General features: G+C 42.8%; 3 protein-coding genes across 5 annotated transcripts; 2 read left to right on the forward strand and 1 right to left on the reverse strand.

The window, feature by feature from the left end:
- Positions 1–430: 430 nt before the first annotated feature.
- LOC139405450 (MOB-like protein phocein) lies at positions 431–6,222 on the reverse strand. 2 transcript variants are annotated; one of them, XR_011633879.1, is made up of 9 exons: positions 6,095–6,222; positions 4,938–5,000; positions 4,500–4,600; positions 4,339–4,381; positions 3,923–4,009; positions 3,472–3,551; positions 3,135–3,246; positions 1,111–2,719; positions 431–1,068 (listed from the first exon to the last, which is right to left on the reverse strand). XR_011633879.1 is itself a non-coding variant. In XM_071147774.1 (8 exons), exons 1-8 carry the CDS (start codon positions 6,152–6,154, stop codon positions 2,585–2,587), a joined length of 681 nt encoding a protein of 226 aa, XP_071003875.1. In that variant the 5' UTR covers positions 6,155–6,222; the 3' UTR covers positions 431–2,584. The 2 variants fall into 2 exon arrangements, 1 of the variants encoding a protein (XP_071003875.1); XM_071147774.1 differs by having other exon boundaries at positions 431–2,719.
- Positions 6,223–8,321: 2,099 nt separating this feature from the next.
- On the forward strand, positions 8,322–10,403 carry LOC139405451 (gamma-crystallin M2-like). 2 transcript variants are annotated; one of them, XM_071147777.1, is made up of 3 exons: positions 8,322–8,403; positions 8,854–9,096; positions 9,821–10,403. In XM_071147777.1, the coding sequence occupies exons 1-3, from the start codon at positions 8,395–8,397 to the stop codon at positions 10,094–10,096; spliced, it is 528 nt and encodes a 175-aa protein (XP_071003878.1). In that variant the 5' UTR covers positions 8,322–8,394; the 3' UTR covers positions 10,097–10,403. The 2 variants fall into 2 exon arrangements, with proteins under 2 accessions (XP_071003878.1, XP_071003877.1); XM_071147776.1 differs by having other exon boundaries at positions 8,854–9,111; positions 9,821–10,097.
- Positions 10,404–13,535: 3,132 nt separating this feature from the next.
- On the forward strand, positions 13,536–14,593 carry LOC139405452 (gamma-crystallin M2-like). Its single transcript, XM_071147778.1, has 3 exons — positions 13,536–13,637; positions 13,806–14,048; positions 14,265–14,593. The coding sequence occupies exons 1-3, from the start codon at positions 13,623–13,625 to the stop codon at positions 14,541–14,543; spliced, it is 537 nt and encodes a 178-aa protein (XP_071003879.1). The 5' UTR covers positions 13,536–13,622; the 3' UTR covers positions 14,544–14,593.
- Positions 14,594–15,986: the final 1,393 nt, after the last annotated feature.

Raw genomic sequence — 15,986 nt, forward strand, 5'->3', positions numbered from 1 at the left:
TTAAGATATGCTCCGTTCATCTACCCTTTTTATAAATGAGGCTAAAGTTGTCTTGACCTTACAGTTAAGATTTTGTTTTAACATCAGTACATGTATGTTTTGTATATAGTTCTGAACACTAGCTAACATTTGGATGTTTACTTTGATGTTCTTCTGCACATTACATTGTGCCTTGTTCTTTCTGAATATTGGGGGGGGGGGGGGATGTTTAAGACTTGTTGTGTTCAGAAGTGGGTCGTCTTGTTGGTAAGAATAAAGTTTGAACCCTTGAGAAGGATGGATACGTCCGTGTGTCATTGAGCCCAGGGAAACAACCCTTCATTGATAAACCCTTACTGATGAAATGGAAGCCTGTTTGAAATCGTTGCACTGCTGTGAAAATGTGAAGACTACAGGTCACACATGTACAATAGGAACACATGGCACTTGATTGTAAATATATCAGATATTTTAATAAGAAACAGTGAATGGATATCCACCAGGGACAAAATGGCAACACAGTCAAACACATCGTTGTGTTGCCTGAGTAATAGTTCATCATTTGACAAGAATATAGAAAGTGAATGAGACATAATTGTGCTTTGAAAACCTAAGGCATTTCTGAGTAGCTGTCATTAATTTTCACCAATAATGAAAACATCAAATTCCTTTATTTGAAATAAATACAGTGAGAGATTGTTGCCCTAAATGGCATGAACGTAAAACACCCCCCATCCCCTTCTATAGAAACCAGTTATTAGGAAAGCAGTCCTTGTGCCATGTCAAATATGTAGGACCTCTGGCCCAGTAAACAGGCTATCCTGCGGCAATGTTGCCTTTTATGGCTCTGGGTTGAAGCTTCCCCTAGGTACAGATCAGCTTGCCCTCCCCTAATCTTAACCTCAGCCGATCTAGGATCAGCTTGCCCTCCCCTAATCCTAAACTCAGCCATTAGTGGAATAAAACCCTAAAAACCATTTTTGTTATAGTCTGCAATTAATCATGTCCTTCCACTTTCTTAAATCTAGGATGGAAGACTGACGTGGTTCTATATACAGTATAGTCAGAAATATCAGGACTATTAAATACCTGTTATATAAACCTGTATAATGTACCCTGTTTATTAAATACCTGTTATATTAACTTGTAGCTCTACATTAGACCAGAGTTCCTGACACCTAGAACCCAACAAAGGCTGCATTTACACAGACAGCCCAATTATGATCTTTTGCCACCAATTGGTCTTTTGACCAACCAGAGCAATTATTTTGCCCATAAGAATTTGGTTGCCTGTGTAAACGCTGCCCAAGGACCAAACAGAAAGCACATGATAAAGTAACTAGCAAAGGGTGTCACAGTTTATCAGGTACACCACCCTGTTCACCAAAATGATTTGCTCCTACAGTGAGTCACGTGGCTGTGGCTTGCTCTATAAAGTAGTCTGACAGGAATCGAGCCATTCAGTAACTGTTTGATTGAATGCTAGAATGTGTCAAACTAGCGGCCTAAGTGACTTTGAGCGTGGTTATCGTCTGCTAGGAACACCGGATCCAATATCTCTGAAAGAGCCGGCTTCCTGCGATTTTCACGCACGAATGTCTAGAGTTTACTGTGAATGGTGCGACAAACAAAAAACATCCACTCAGTGGCAGTTCTGTGGGTGAAAACAGCTCGTTGATGAGACGTCGAAGGAGAATGGCAAGAATCGTACAAGCTAACAGGCTGGCCACTAACGGCACAGTACAACAGTGGTGTGCAGAACGGCATCTCGGAACGCACAACTCGTCGCTCCTTGTCACGGATGGGCTACTGTAGCAGACGACCACACGGGGTTCCACTCCTATCAGCTAAAACCAAGAAGAAGCACTAGTGGGAACGCAATTACCAACACTGGACAATTGAGGAGTGGAAAAACCTTGCCTGGTCTGATGAATCCCATTTCCCGGTTCATGCTGATGACAGAGTCAGGTTTTGGCGTAAGCAGCATGAGTGCGTTTACCCATCCTGCCTGGTGTCAACGGTACAGGCTGGTGGCGGTGGTGTACTGGTGTGGGGAACGTTTTCCTGGCACACGTTAGGTCCCTTGATACCAATTTAGCAACGATGGAACGTCACAGCGTATCTGAACATTGTTGCTGACCAAACCCAATAGAGAGAGCATCTTTGGGATGAGGTAGACCGGGCTGTTTGCAGTATCAATGTTCCCGCCGTCCAATCTGCAGCTACGGCGTGATGCCATCCTGTCTGCATGGACCGACATCCATGTGGAACGTTTCCGACACCTTGTAGAATCCATGCCCTGAAAAATTCAGGCTGTTTTGGTGGAAAAGCGGGGTTTGACCCGGTACTAGATGGGTGTACCTAATTAACTGGCCACAGTGTATATTGGTTAGTCATTTAACCACAACATTGTCTTGTTCTCTGAAACATACAAGCTAAATTAGGATGTTCATACAATATTGAAAATATTCTACTTAAAAACTGGTGATTTTAGTGTACTTTAGTGTACTTTAGTGTATTGTGTGGTTGTGGGTGGGTGTGTGAGACAGCCATGTGTTTGAAATAGTTTGGCAGGGTGTAGCAGATCCTCTTCAGATCCCAGTCCTCAGGCGTCGCTCTCGCCCTCTGCTTCGTTAGGGTTAGTCTCATCCTCCATGATGGGTACGATCAGGTTGTCCTTGGACATCAGGTTGTACTTCATCACGAAGCGTGTGAACCGATGGCACAGGCACGTCTCGTTCTGGAGAGGGCAAGAGCATTCGCTTGAGTTTGCCTATATAAAATCACAACGTTTCTAAACCCAATGCTAGTTGAAAGCTGTAATCACTGGTAACCAATACACCAGAGTAAAATTATATTAAGTACAATGCAACAAGTATCATCACAATCACAGCTGAATCTATGTGAAACCTGTTGGGGTAAGAGTTAGGACGGGATTCAGTCTGATCAGGCATTGTAGCACGCTTAACATGTAAAGGTAATTTCCCATTGTGCCGACATATTCAGCGTTAACCGTGAATGTGACCGTCACAGCCGCTGGAACGTTCAACAACGCGGGATCAGATTGGATCCCAGCCTCAGGGTTTTGGGTTAGTGCTTTACAGTATGTACATGTGTAATTACTATTCACAGGAATAAAGACAGTCAATGCTTACCTCATACTTGTCAAAGATCTGACGATGGTGGAAGTAAGCGTGGGAGAATATCCTGTAGATCCGCCGGCAAACTGAACCCAGTTTCCCTACGGAGGACTCTTTAATGCTCACTCTACCATAGAACAGAGACCAAATCAGGTCACAATCTATAGACAGCAACTTTATCACAACGCTTACAGCAAATGTAGGTAGCTGCATATATCAGTACAATGCGAATGATCATTTGGATAAAATGGTGTTCAATAAAAAAACTATTGATTTCTGTGTGAAGGGTGCTGGGGGTTAATGAGAAAGTTAAAGTCACAGGAGACAGAGGAACACGGTAAACAGTTGTTACCTGCTAGGGAAGTACTTGTTACTGTTGAGGAGGCAGGCGGCTCCGTCCAGAGTGTGTCTGGTGTAGTCGATGGCTGGACACTGCAGGAGACAGCAAACACAACAACAGGCTTGAGTACCAGCCATGATACAATAATGACTATAATGGTGTTATTAGTTCTGGCATGGTGAATGGTCGGTGTGGCTCAGTTGGTAGAGCATGGTGCTTGCATGGGTTCGATTCCCACTGGGGCCCCCCAAGTTACAAGTTTGTCTATAAGTCGTATGTAGAGGATACTGCTTACTTCAAAACAGAAAATGTATGCAAGCATGACTAAGTCACTAAGACTAAGTGGCTTTGGATAAAATTCTAACTGGTTTATATTAGTATTCTATTCTTATACCAGGGAAAGAGGGTAGGAACTGGATGAGGGATCCGCCTCTACAAATGCTGTGGGCAGAGAGGACCTTACCTCTTTGGGAGTCTTGTGTGCAGCACAGAGGAAGATCCACTGCTCTGTTGCCGTCATCTGGGTGCATGTGTCTGGGTGGCATTCTCCCTGTGAACAGACAGAGTACATGTTAGTAACAGACTTACTGGACGTTACCACTCCAACAAACACAGTGTGAGAAGAATGGATGTTCAACATGATCTTCCTGAAGAGCTATGTCACAGGCCTGGGCAACTCCAGTCCTCCAGGGCCTGATTGGCATCACCCCTTTTCTCCTTCCCTAGCGAACACAGCTGATTAATCAAATGTCATTCTAAACTGAGGATCACGATTAGGTGATTATTAGAGTCAGGTGTGTTGGCTGGGACTGGGGCAAAACTGTGACACCAATCAGGACTGGAGTTGCCCAGGCCTGCTGATCCATTGTAAGAGCATACCTGTAGTTTCACAGCAAGTCCGTTCAGCTCCAAACAGAACTGCCTAAAAACGGAGGACACGAGACAAGACCAAATGTTAAAAGGAGGATGTGTTTTCAGCACCAGTACACATTTGGGATGTCCACATGACTTTCTTCTAAGTGGTAAACGGCAGCCACTACCTGAGGTGTTCGTACTTCCAGACCCCCTCATCCTGACCCTCTGGGGGCTCCAGGATCTTGTCCATGTTGGAGCAGTCTGTACGGATGTTCTGTTGGATGTACTGAAAAGAACCACAAACAGACTTTAGAAACAGAACAGAACTGTATTAAATACATCACCTGACTAAGCCATTCTACCTCAGCAACTCAAATGGCAGAGTAGCAGTCTGATTGTTGTCTACATTTGAAAGATTACAGTTTCTCTGATATTTTGTCTATATGCAACTGCTCATCCATACTGGAGAATGTTACAGAGAACTGCCCACACAGATCAGCCCTAGCTACGTAGCTAGTAGAATGCCTGATTAGACTTCTTCAATTAACCACGGTGTCATCATATGCAAATGACTCAAACAGTAAGATATTTCAAACATTAAAACAGAGACATCTGACTCCCACCTGCTGCACAGCCAGTGTGCTGTCCATCTCCTCGAATGACTCATCGGGCCAGTTGTAGAAGTCCTGTGGGCATACACAAGAAACTCAGCAGGGCAAACTAACTGATTCAGCTGACAAAAAGACCTCGCCAGCTAGCTTATCTCTCTGTCTGGTAAACTAATAGGTAGCTACTAGCCCAATATTGGACTAAAGGAGCCTAACATTACTCCTTATAGTCCAAGGACCTTACATGTTCTGTTTAAAGGGTGAATTGGCTCTGGAAGCCAAATACTCCATCTAAACATGAATCCATTCTCAATTGTGGTACAGTTCGAGAACCATAAATCCCTCTACGTTCATATCACATCCAAATTATTTCACAAATGCAAAATACAGCTTACTGTACACCAGTGAAGGCTGTTGGGAGGAGCTATAGGAGGAAGGGCTCATTGTAATTGCATTCCAATGAGGTCCTCATATAGCTCCTCCCACCAGCCTCCACTGGTTTAACCTGTTAACACAGTTGCAGTGGACAGTGTTTTTCAGTGACAACATGTTTGTGGCCTGTCTTCAGTTTACACACAGTTGTTCTGAGACGCAGAGATAGCTAATTAGCACAGGTACCTTAACAAGCGTTGTAAAATGGAAATATGCTCATGTGGTACTTTAACTTTTTAAAGGTGTGTATCAATTTAACATGTTTGTTGTTGTTTTTACATTATTTCTCGCCGATGTGAAAGGTCGTTATGTTTCCAAAATCGTACTGCAAACTATCCGTGTTAATGTTCAGACCGAGTGTCGCGGCTCTTACCAAAACTCCCACATTCATTCAGTGATTTATGTGTAATCCAATGGCACTGAGAGTCATGATTAAGGGCGAGGTAGTTAGCTACCTGTAGATTCTATTTTCAGATAACTTCAGACAATTGACAATACAAACAGGCATCGTTTGATAGCTGTGACCAACCCATATCTTATAGCTCCTGACTTTGACTGGCTAGCCAGCTGGCTGTATGTAGCCTCGCTAACTAGCAACATTAGCTAGTTAAGTAAGCTAACGTTAGCAGCTGACAAACGGGCCGTTCTAGGAAAGGATACAAAATGTGCCCAAGTAAAAAAAATGCAAGACATGAACATTGAACACACTAAAATTAAACCATGTTGCTAAAATCTGGTACCTTTTCTTTAGTCCCTGGTCGATTCCTCCTCATAACAGCTGCACCCTCCGCCATGACCATCTCGACTGGAATCCGGATGTTGCCAAAGCTGGAGGAAGTGTCAGCTCTCAGTGCAAGTAGCCTATCTTCTGACAGTAAAAAAATAAATTGCGGATTTGATTGAACTTCAGGGGTGTATTCATTAGTCGGATTCTGTTGGAAAAACGTTTTAGAAAAAGAAACCGTTTAAATCAAATAATATAAAATATAATTGTATTTGTCACATGGGCCGAATACAACTGGTGTAGACTTTACCATGGAATGCTTGCTTACGAAGCCTTCCCAACGACACAGAGTTTTAGTTAGTTTTAGTACAAGAGGAATAAAATAAAATACACAAGATGGAACTACAGTATATACACAGTATATACACAGGGAGTACCAGAACCAGATCAACATGAAGAGGTACGGGGTATCTGAGGTAGATATGTACACGAAGGCAGGGTAAAGTGACTAGACATCAGGATCGATAATAAGAATAAAATAAAGAACAGAGCACCAGCAGCAAATTATGAGTGTAAAAGTGTGTGTTTGTGTTGTGTGGGTCTTTGTGTGTGTGTGTTAGCGTACCGTATGTGAAAGTGCGTGGGAGTGTCAATGTAGTGTGTGCGTGTATATATAGTTTATCGTTTACTCTTGGAACCAAACGGAACGAAACGGGGAGGGACCTACTTGAATTTCTCCAATAGAAACTCTCGTTTTCGTTGCAAAACGTTTTCCTTTTGGAGTGAACGGTTTCCGTTGCAAAACGTTTTGCAACCGAATCCGACTAATTCATAAATCATAAATCCTCTCTTATACACACACCAGGTAAATACCAGCAATGGTGTGTGTGTAAGAAAGGATGTATCAATGTATACTTGATTTAATTCCAGATCTCAGATCCACCCGGGTGGGAGAACTGGGTGTATTCATTATTTGGATCAGTGAAAATAAGAATAATGTTTGTTTAGTTGTGGAAAGCTATTAAATTGTTCTCAACATAAATATTTTGAGGGAAAAGAGGGGGTCATTTTGACTTCAATGTATTTATATGTAAGAAAACAAATGTAGTTTTCTCTGTTTATTGTCTCCTTTCATTTGATTGATTAATACTGTTGAGTCTTTTTAAATTCACAGGCCACACTGCTGACCACCAGTCCTGTGACAGTATCTGATGCAGTAGAGGCTATATTATTATCATTATGTGTTGTTCCATAACAGATACTCCTATCCCCCATAGTATATTGTTCCCCTGTCAGACACTCTTCCCCCAATAATACCATAAGCCCCATAAGCCTTTTTGTGGCTGCAGTAGCCTACTGTAGGATCAGGCATTTCCACAGGATACCCTGTTTGTAAATATTAACTGATTCTCCATTAGCTTACTCTCAATGACAATGTTCTATAGATCATTCTATCCTCACAATGCATTATATGTTATGATCAAGCTGTTTATACTCTGTTATAATACTGTTCTACCCTAAAACAATAACGTCGTGGTTGGACGGAATCTGAGAGTGTCTGCTCCTTCCTATGTTCCATATTCTACTCCATATAGAGAATCTTCTCTAACAGGCCTCCATGTTACTAGAATGAATGTGTACCTGCAGATTGTTCTATACCGTAGTGTGGTGATGGTCCTATACCGTAGTGTTGTGATGGTCCTATAACATAGTGTTGTGATGGTCCTATACCGTAGTGTTGTGATGGTCCTATAACATAGTGTTGTGATGGTCCTATAACATAGTGTTGTGATGGTCCTATACCGTAGTGTTCTGATGGTTCAATACCGTAGTGTTGTGATGGTTCTATACCGTAGTGTTGTGATGGTTCTATACCGTAGTGTTGTGATGGTTCAATACCGTAGTGTTGTGATGGTCCTATACCGTAGTGTTGTGATGACTTTAAGAGAATGAATGAGGGCCTGCAGATACTGTAGCACTGTGATGATGCATTCCAAACAGTAAACGTGTCCCTTTATTGTGGATTACTGGATAATAAAATGTATTTTGGTAGACGTACAGTATCAAGAGGGCCGTGGTCCACGGCACGTGGGTCAATAATGTGCAGGGCTAGGACATCTGCATTGATGAATCAGGGGTTTTATCTGTATGGACAGGATCAAGGCCTTGGCAGCATCTCAATGCCACCAAATCCCTGCTCATTAAAATAACAAAACCTCTGATCCGGCAACCTTTGATTGAGTTTTATAAAAGAGGCTCGTGGCCCTCTGTCCTGGATATTGCATTGAGGAAGAGTGCTCTAACAACAGCCCAGACATGAGTAAGGTAAGGCAGACCAGTTTTTCTCCAGCTAGTTGGCACTACTGTATACAGCTCTCTGGGTCTGTGCTTGTTTTTATGGACTTTAAAGCTGATTTGGAAAGGAACTGGTTGATTGATCAACACATTAATGTCATAGTGCTGCCATGAAAAATAATCCAGAGTTAAGTTTTATAGTGTTTGGTAATGAAAATTATCATTGATCTCTGTTTTACTGGTAGACAAGCTGTAGAATACCAACAGTGTAGTAGCCTATAACAAGAGACCTATAAACAGGAGACAAACTTACTTGTACCTAATTGTTGGTCCAGAGAAGGCAGTATATTTTGCCATTATAGAAATCATAGAAAATGTGTTTTTATATTAGGAAGTGTACTTTTATTTGAAATGCAGTAAAATGAAAGAAAAAAAGCTGATGTTAACATTTCCCTCCGACCTTCGACCCTGGCTGTGTAGATCACGTTCTACGAGGATAAAAACTTCCAGGGTCGCTCCTATGAGTGCGACACGGACTGCCCCGATGTGCACCCCCATTTCAGCCGCTGCAACTCCATCAAGGTAGATAGCGGCTGCTGGGTGCTGTACGAGAGGCCCAACTATGCAGGCTACCAGTATGTACTGACCAGGGGAGAGTACCCAGAATATCAGCGCTGGATGGGCTACAGCGACACCATTCGCTCCTGCCGTACCTTTTCTTATGTGAGTAGCCGGGAGGTGAGAGAAGATGGGTTTTGATGTGTGGTTTGTTCATGGCTCAATCTGTATTGTAGTAATGCATTGTGGGGATTTATCAGTGTATACTTGTTCACTCAACTGGTGGTTTTAGGACAGGTTGCCTTAATACAGACGAAGCCTAGTCCTGGACTAAAAAGCACTTTCAGTGGAGATTTTCCATTGATTTTTGTCCACGACTTGGCCTCATCTGTGTCCGGGAATCCGGCCCATAGTTTTATAAGCACAACACATGAGTCTGTGAATGGTTGAGAGATAACCAAAGGTCTGAAGGTACATGTCAAATAAAGCAAAGTGACTCTACGACTCGCCTAGAGGAGGAGAGTCTATGGTTGGATGGATGGAAGCCCATAATCTTGGGTTCCTTCAAGAGACATTTCTGAGACATTCTGGACATGTCCTAAACTACCTTTGTGACTGTCATGACCCTGGCCTATGTTAGCACACTGCGACCTCCCCAATTGTGATATCCCTCTTCTGACACCAAATGTGGTGTTTGGCTACTTTAGCATTTTGACTTACCTGTGTTAACCTAAGGCCCGCTGAAACATGTCAGATGTACTGGGTTCCTGTGTTAACCTAAGGCCTGCTGAAACATGTCACATGTACTGGTTTCCTGTGATTCCCCATGCCCCCCAAGTGACCTGTGTTTTGCCAGTGTTACCTCTCCTGTATCTCTCTGTCCGAGCAGGCCAGCGGCAGTCCCTACCGCATGAGAATCTACGAGAGGCCAGACTTCCAGGGACAGATGATGGAGTTCGGCGAGGACTGTGACTCCGTCCAGGACCGTTTCCGTAGCCGTGACATCTACTCCGCCAACGTCATGGATGGCTACTGGACCCTCTACGAGCATCCAAACTACAGGGGCCGCCAGTACTTTATGAGGCCCGGCGAGTACAGGAAGTTCAGCGAATGGGGAGCCACCTGTGCCACCACCGGCTCCTTCCGTAGGATCACCGACTTTTAGGCTCCACTCTGACCAGTCAATAAAACGATTGTTTAAATAAGCTTGCTGTTGATATTTCCATTTCACTGTTTCTGATTAAGTGATTGATATTAATTGGTGACATCTATGATATTTGGGGTCTGTGTTTGTGCCTTTAGCTTAAATGGAGGACAAACCTCAATATGTTGAGCATAAGGCACATGTTGTACATGTGGGTCTAAATTGAATGGAATATACTGCAAACAGGTCTACATAAGAGGATGTAAATATATAGTTGAAATGTTGCACATTTAACATTAAAGTGTTGAATCATATGACATTAAGCAGACCATGTTCAGGATCAAGTTTCTATCTCACTCACTCTACATGCTTCTTTGACACAGAGTCACTGGGACACAAAGGGCCACACAGTTGAAACTTACCTCCACGTTGGCAAAGTTCCCAACCAGAGAAAGGTCCCAAAACAGAGATCCTGAAGATCTTTTCATACCTGCTAGTGTAAGCTTCCACCTTATGCAATATAACAGAACTCCTATTGGTTACTAGGCCCTGTCAGTCAAAGTATATAGAAGCAAATATTAATGTCAGTAACGCAGTAATAATATTCCAGGGACTTCAGGGTGTATAGACGGGCCTACATTGTCACTGTGGCTTTTTGTCAATAACAAAACACTTTTATTAGTCATGTTTAAGGACCACCTTAAAGTGCTATTAAAACTAGCTTAAAGTGCTATCAAAACTAGCTTAAAGTGCTGTCAGAGGTTAAAATATTGTAATTATGGTGTTGAATCATATTGTTACTAATAAGATTGTTCTATAATAAATCTAATATTTTCTATGTCTGGTTAGATCAGTTATGTTCCAGTTATGTATACTGAACAAAAATATAAACGCAACATGCAACAATTTTACTGAGTTACAGTTCATGTAAGGAAATTAGTACATTTAAATAAATTCATTAGGCCCTAATCTATGGATTTCACATGACTGGGCAGGGGTACATAGGAGGGCATAGGCCCACCCACTTGGGAGCCAGGACCAGCCAATCAGAATACGTTTTTCCACACAAAAGTCCTTTATTACAGACATACACGTAAATACTCCTCAGCATCTGTGGCATTATGTTGTGTGACAAAACTGCACATTTTAAAGTGGCATTTTATTGTCCCCAGCATAAGGTGCACCTGTGTAATGATCATGCTGTTTAATCAGCTTCTTGATGCCACACCTCAGGTGAATGGATTTTCTTGGCAAATGAGAAATGCTCACTAACAGAGATGTAAACAAATTGGTGCACAAAATTTGAGAGAAATAAAGTTTTGTGCATAAAAAAAAATTCTGGGATTTTTTATTTTAGCTCATGAAACATGGGACCAACACTTTACATGAAGCATTTATATTTTTGTTCAGTGTATATGCATTTCTGAGTAGAAAAATGTTGTACAAGCAAAACCTGTAACAATATCTGTTTGACCAATCCTGACCAATCCTGACCAATCCTGACCAATCCTGGGTTGGCAGGTAGTCTAGTGGTTAGAGTTTTGGGCCAGTAATTGAAAGGTTGCTGGATCAAATCACTGAGCTGACATGGTATAAATCTGTCGTTCTGCCCCTGAACAAGGCAGTTAACCCACTGTTCCTAAGCTGTCATTGTAAATATGATTTGGTTCTTAACTGGCTTGGCTAGTTCAATAAAGAAGGGTCTCCTGTATGCCTTTTTTCACACAATTAATACATTAGTTAAATAAAATAATACATGATTTATTATTCATTTATAGGGGACAATGCACATGAATCAACATCAATATTACAATAATGCCACATCCATGTAAATGTGCCGGGGTTTATGTGCACCCGTAGTCCCAGGACAGCCAAGGACAATTACACAGTCACAACACATATACTCACTAAAACAATACAACATACCAATACATCACATCCAATAATATATAATTCTAACAACAACAACAACACTATCATCAACTGTCGTCTTACATATGAGGAACCACAGATAACTCATGTGTAGAGCTTTGGGTAGATTTAAACCATCAGTTATCCTGATGTGAGGAACCACAGATAACTCATGTGTAGAGCTTTGGGTAGATTTAAACCATCAGTTATCCTGATATGAGGAACCACAGATAACTCATGTGTAGAGCTTTGGGTAGATTTGAACCATCAGTTATCCTGATGTGAGGAACCACAGATAACTCATGTGTAGAGCTTTGGGTAGATTTGAACCATCAGTTATCCTGATATGAGGAACCACAGATAACTCATGTGTAGAGCTTTGGGTAGATTTAAACCATCAGTTATCCTGATATGAGGAACCACAGATAACTCATGTGTAGAGCTTTGGGTAGATTTGAACCATCAGTTATCCTGATGTGAGGAACCACAGATAACTCATGTGTAGAGCTTTGGGTAGATTTGAACCATCAGTTATCCTGATGTGAGGAACCACAGATAACTCATGTGTAGAGCTTTGGGTAGATTTGAACCATCAGTTATCCTGATGTGAGGAACCACAGATAACTCATGTGTAGAGCTTTGGGTAGATTTGAACCATCAGTTATCCTGATGTTCCTGATGGTTTTTCCTAGATGCTTGGCTACTGCTACTGCTGTTACACAACACTGACATGATGCTGCCTCTGTGACTGACTGACTGGCATTCGAATCCGGGTCCCCCTGCGCACCACAAAGACTGTATTAGCCCACTGAGCTAAAGCCTTTAGTTTGGGGAGCTAACGCAAGTCTTCAGGTCTCCGGCAAGGTTACTCATCACGTGACCGTTCACTGACCATCGGTATAACATTGACGTGTATTTTCAAATCCGGATCAGTATGAAAATTAAGTATTTCCTCTCAAAGTGAATTACCACAGTTGTTTACTTGCTTTTTTTTCTTGCTAATGACACCATGGCAACATTGTTGTCCATTATGTATGTAAACATGATATATGATTACATACATGCATATTCATATAGTCAGATATTTTGTTCGCCCACAAAACACAGACCTTTAAGTATAGAACAGAACAATGAATGTATGGGGCCAAACAACAGTTCATCACATCATTTACAGTAACGTCAGCGTTTTCAGAGTGCATGCCTACATCTAGAAATAAGAAACATATTCTGTGGCTCATTCTCACGGACTCAATCCCAGAAAGGCATTTTATAAGCTGTTACATTTGCATAATTGTGCATAAAAGGACACAATTGAAATTGACGGTGTTTGTGAATTACAATGATATGCTAAATGTCTGGTTGAGTTGTTTTGCTGATGCCAAGCCTAGCCACGCACCGGATCTCCAGTAGACAGTAGTGTTTTCTGACAATAGTGATGAACGTGTGAAAACTGGCCAACAACAATAACTCGCCACACAATAAGGCATGGCTATACATAAACAGATTTGTGTGCTAACTCCAGATCACGATTTGAATGACAATACTTTATGCTGCGCAATCACACAGCTGCTTTTTATAAAAGGACAGAGGCACAGAAAGAGTGACCATTGACTGTCTATCTGCCCCTCACGCAACCATGACAATGGGAAAGGTAAGTCAGGCACCCACCTGCATTCATACGACTAGTTTTATAGTATAACAGGAAAAAAACATCAATCATTTTGTTTTGTCCACCATATAATGACCACAACATACATCAGTTCAGTAGATGTAAGATACATTTTTTTATGCTTTAAAATGTTTACACTCCCCTTTGCAGATCATCTTCTATGAGGACAGGAATTTCCAGGGTCGGCACCATGAGTGCATGAGCGACTGTGCCGACCTGCACTCCTACTTCAACCGCTGCAACTCCATCAAGGTGGAGAGCGGCATGTTCATGGTCTACGAGAGGCCCAACTACACTGGCCACCAGTACTTCCTGAGGAGGGGAGAGTACAATGACAACCAGCGCATGATTGGCATCAACGACTGTATCAGGTCCTGCCGCATGATCCCCATGGTAAACCCAGTGTAGATGCCTCAAACACAGCTCATCACTAGACCCATCTCACATTGCAGTGTGTTTTTATAGAAGAGCACCAATGAAAACTTCTTGATGTCACTCAAGGCTCCGTTTCGGCCCCACCTATTTTGCTGTATTGTCTTGTTAATAATTGACCTCTAATTTGTAGTAATGTAAAAACCCAATATTGACCTCTATTTCATCGTCCTGTAGCACCGCGGCTCCTACAGGATGAGGCTGTACGATCGCCCCGACATGAGTGGCCAGATGCAGGAGCTGAACGACGACTGCCCCAATGTCCAGGACCGCTTCCGCATGTCCGACATCAACTCCTGCAACGTGATGGACGGCCATTGGCTCATGTACGACCAGCCCAACTACAAGGGCAGACAGTACTACCTGAAGCCTGGCGAGTATCGCAGACCCAGCGACTGGGGTGGCCTGAGCCCCAGGATCGGATCCCTCCGACGGATCTCTGACTCCAACAACTAAAAGTTCTATGTTCCATTTCTGTTCTCAATAAAGCTGCATGTTCAACCAAACAGTATGTTCAACCAAACAGTATGTTCAACCAAACAGTATGTTCAACCAAACAGTATGTTCAACCAAACAGTATGTTCAACCAAACAGCATGTTCAACCAAACAGCATGTTCAACCAAACAGTATGTTCAACCAAACAGCATGTTCAACCAAACAGTATGTCTCCAAACAGTATGTTCAACCAAACAGTATGTTCAACCAAACAGTATGTTCAACCAAACAGCATGTTCAACCAAACAGTATGTTCAACCAAACAGTATGTTCAACCAAACAGTATGTTCAACCAAACAGTATGTTCAACCAAACAGTATGTCTCCAAACAGTATGTTCAACCAAACAGTATGTTCAACCAAACAGTATGTTCAACCAAACAGTATGTTCAACCAAACAGTATGTCTCCAAACAGTATGTTCAACCAAACAGTATGTTCAACCAAACAGTATGTTCAACCAAACAGTGTGTCTCCAAACAGTATGTTCAACCAAACAGTATGTGTCTCCAAACAGTGTGTCTCCAAACAGTATGTGTCTCCAAACAGTGTGTGTCTCCAAACAGTATGTGTCTCCAAACAGTGTGTGTCTCCAAACAGTGTGTCTCCAAACAGTGTGTGTCTCCAAACAGTGTGTGTCTCCAAACAGTATGTGTCTCCAAACAGTATGTCTCCAAACAGTATGTGTCTCCAAACAGTGAACACTTGTGCAGGTGCTTCTAGAACCATCCACAGAACACAGAGGGATTTGTATTCAATATTTAGTGTTACAGTATCATGCACTTTAACGGCATTATATAACAATAAATGTACGCATATGCATGGTAGAGTACGCTGGTAGTTCCTATAGGAGGACGGGCTACGCTGGTAGTTCCTATAGGAGGACGGGCTACGCTGGTAGTTCCTATAGGAGGACGGGCTACGCTGGTAGTTCCTATAGGAGGACGGGCTACGCTGGTAGTTCCTATAGGAGGACGGGCTACGCTGGTAGTTCCTATAGGAGGACGGGCTACGCTGGTAGTTCCTATAGGAGGACGGGCTACGCTGGTAGTTCCTATAGGAGGACGGGCTACGCTGGTAGTTCCTATAGGAGGACGGGCTACGCTGGTGGGAGGAACTATAGGAGGACGGGCTACGCTGGTGGGAGGAACTATAGGAGGACGGGCTACGCTGGTGGGAGGAACTATAGGAGGACGGGCTACGCTGGTGGGAGGAACTATAGGAGGACGGGCTACGCTGGTGGGAGGAACTATAGGAGGACGGGCTACGCTGGTGGGAGGAACTATAGGAGGACGGGCTACGCTGGTGGGAGGAACTATAGGAGGACGGGCTACGCTGGTGGGAGGAACTATAGGAGGACGGGCTACGCTGGTGGGAGGAACTATAGGAGGACGGGCTACGCTGG

This window comes from Oncorhynchus clarkii, unplaced genomic scaffold, assembly GCF_045791955.1.
Source record: "Oncorhynchus clarkii lewisi isolate Uvic-CL-2024 unplaced genomic scaffold, UVic_Ocla_1.0 unplaced_contig_817_pilon_pilon, whole genome shotgun sequence".
NCBI lineage: Eukaryota > Metazoa > Chordata > Actinopteri > Salmoniformes > Salmonidae > Oncorhynchus > Oncorhynchus clarkii.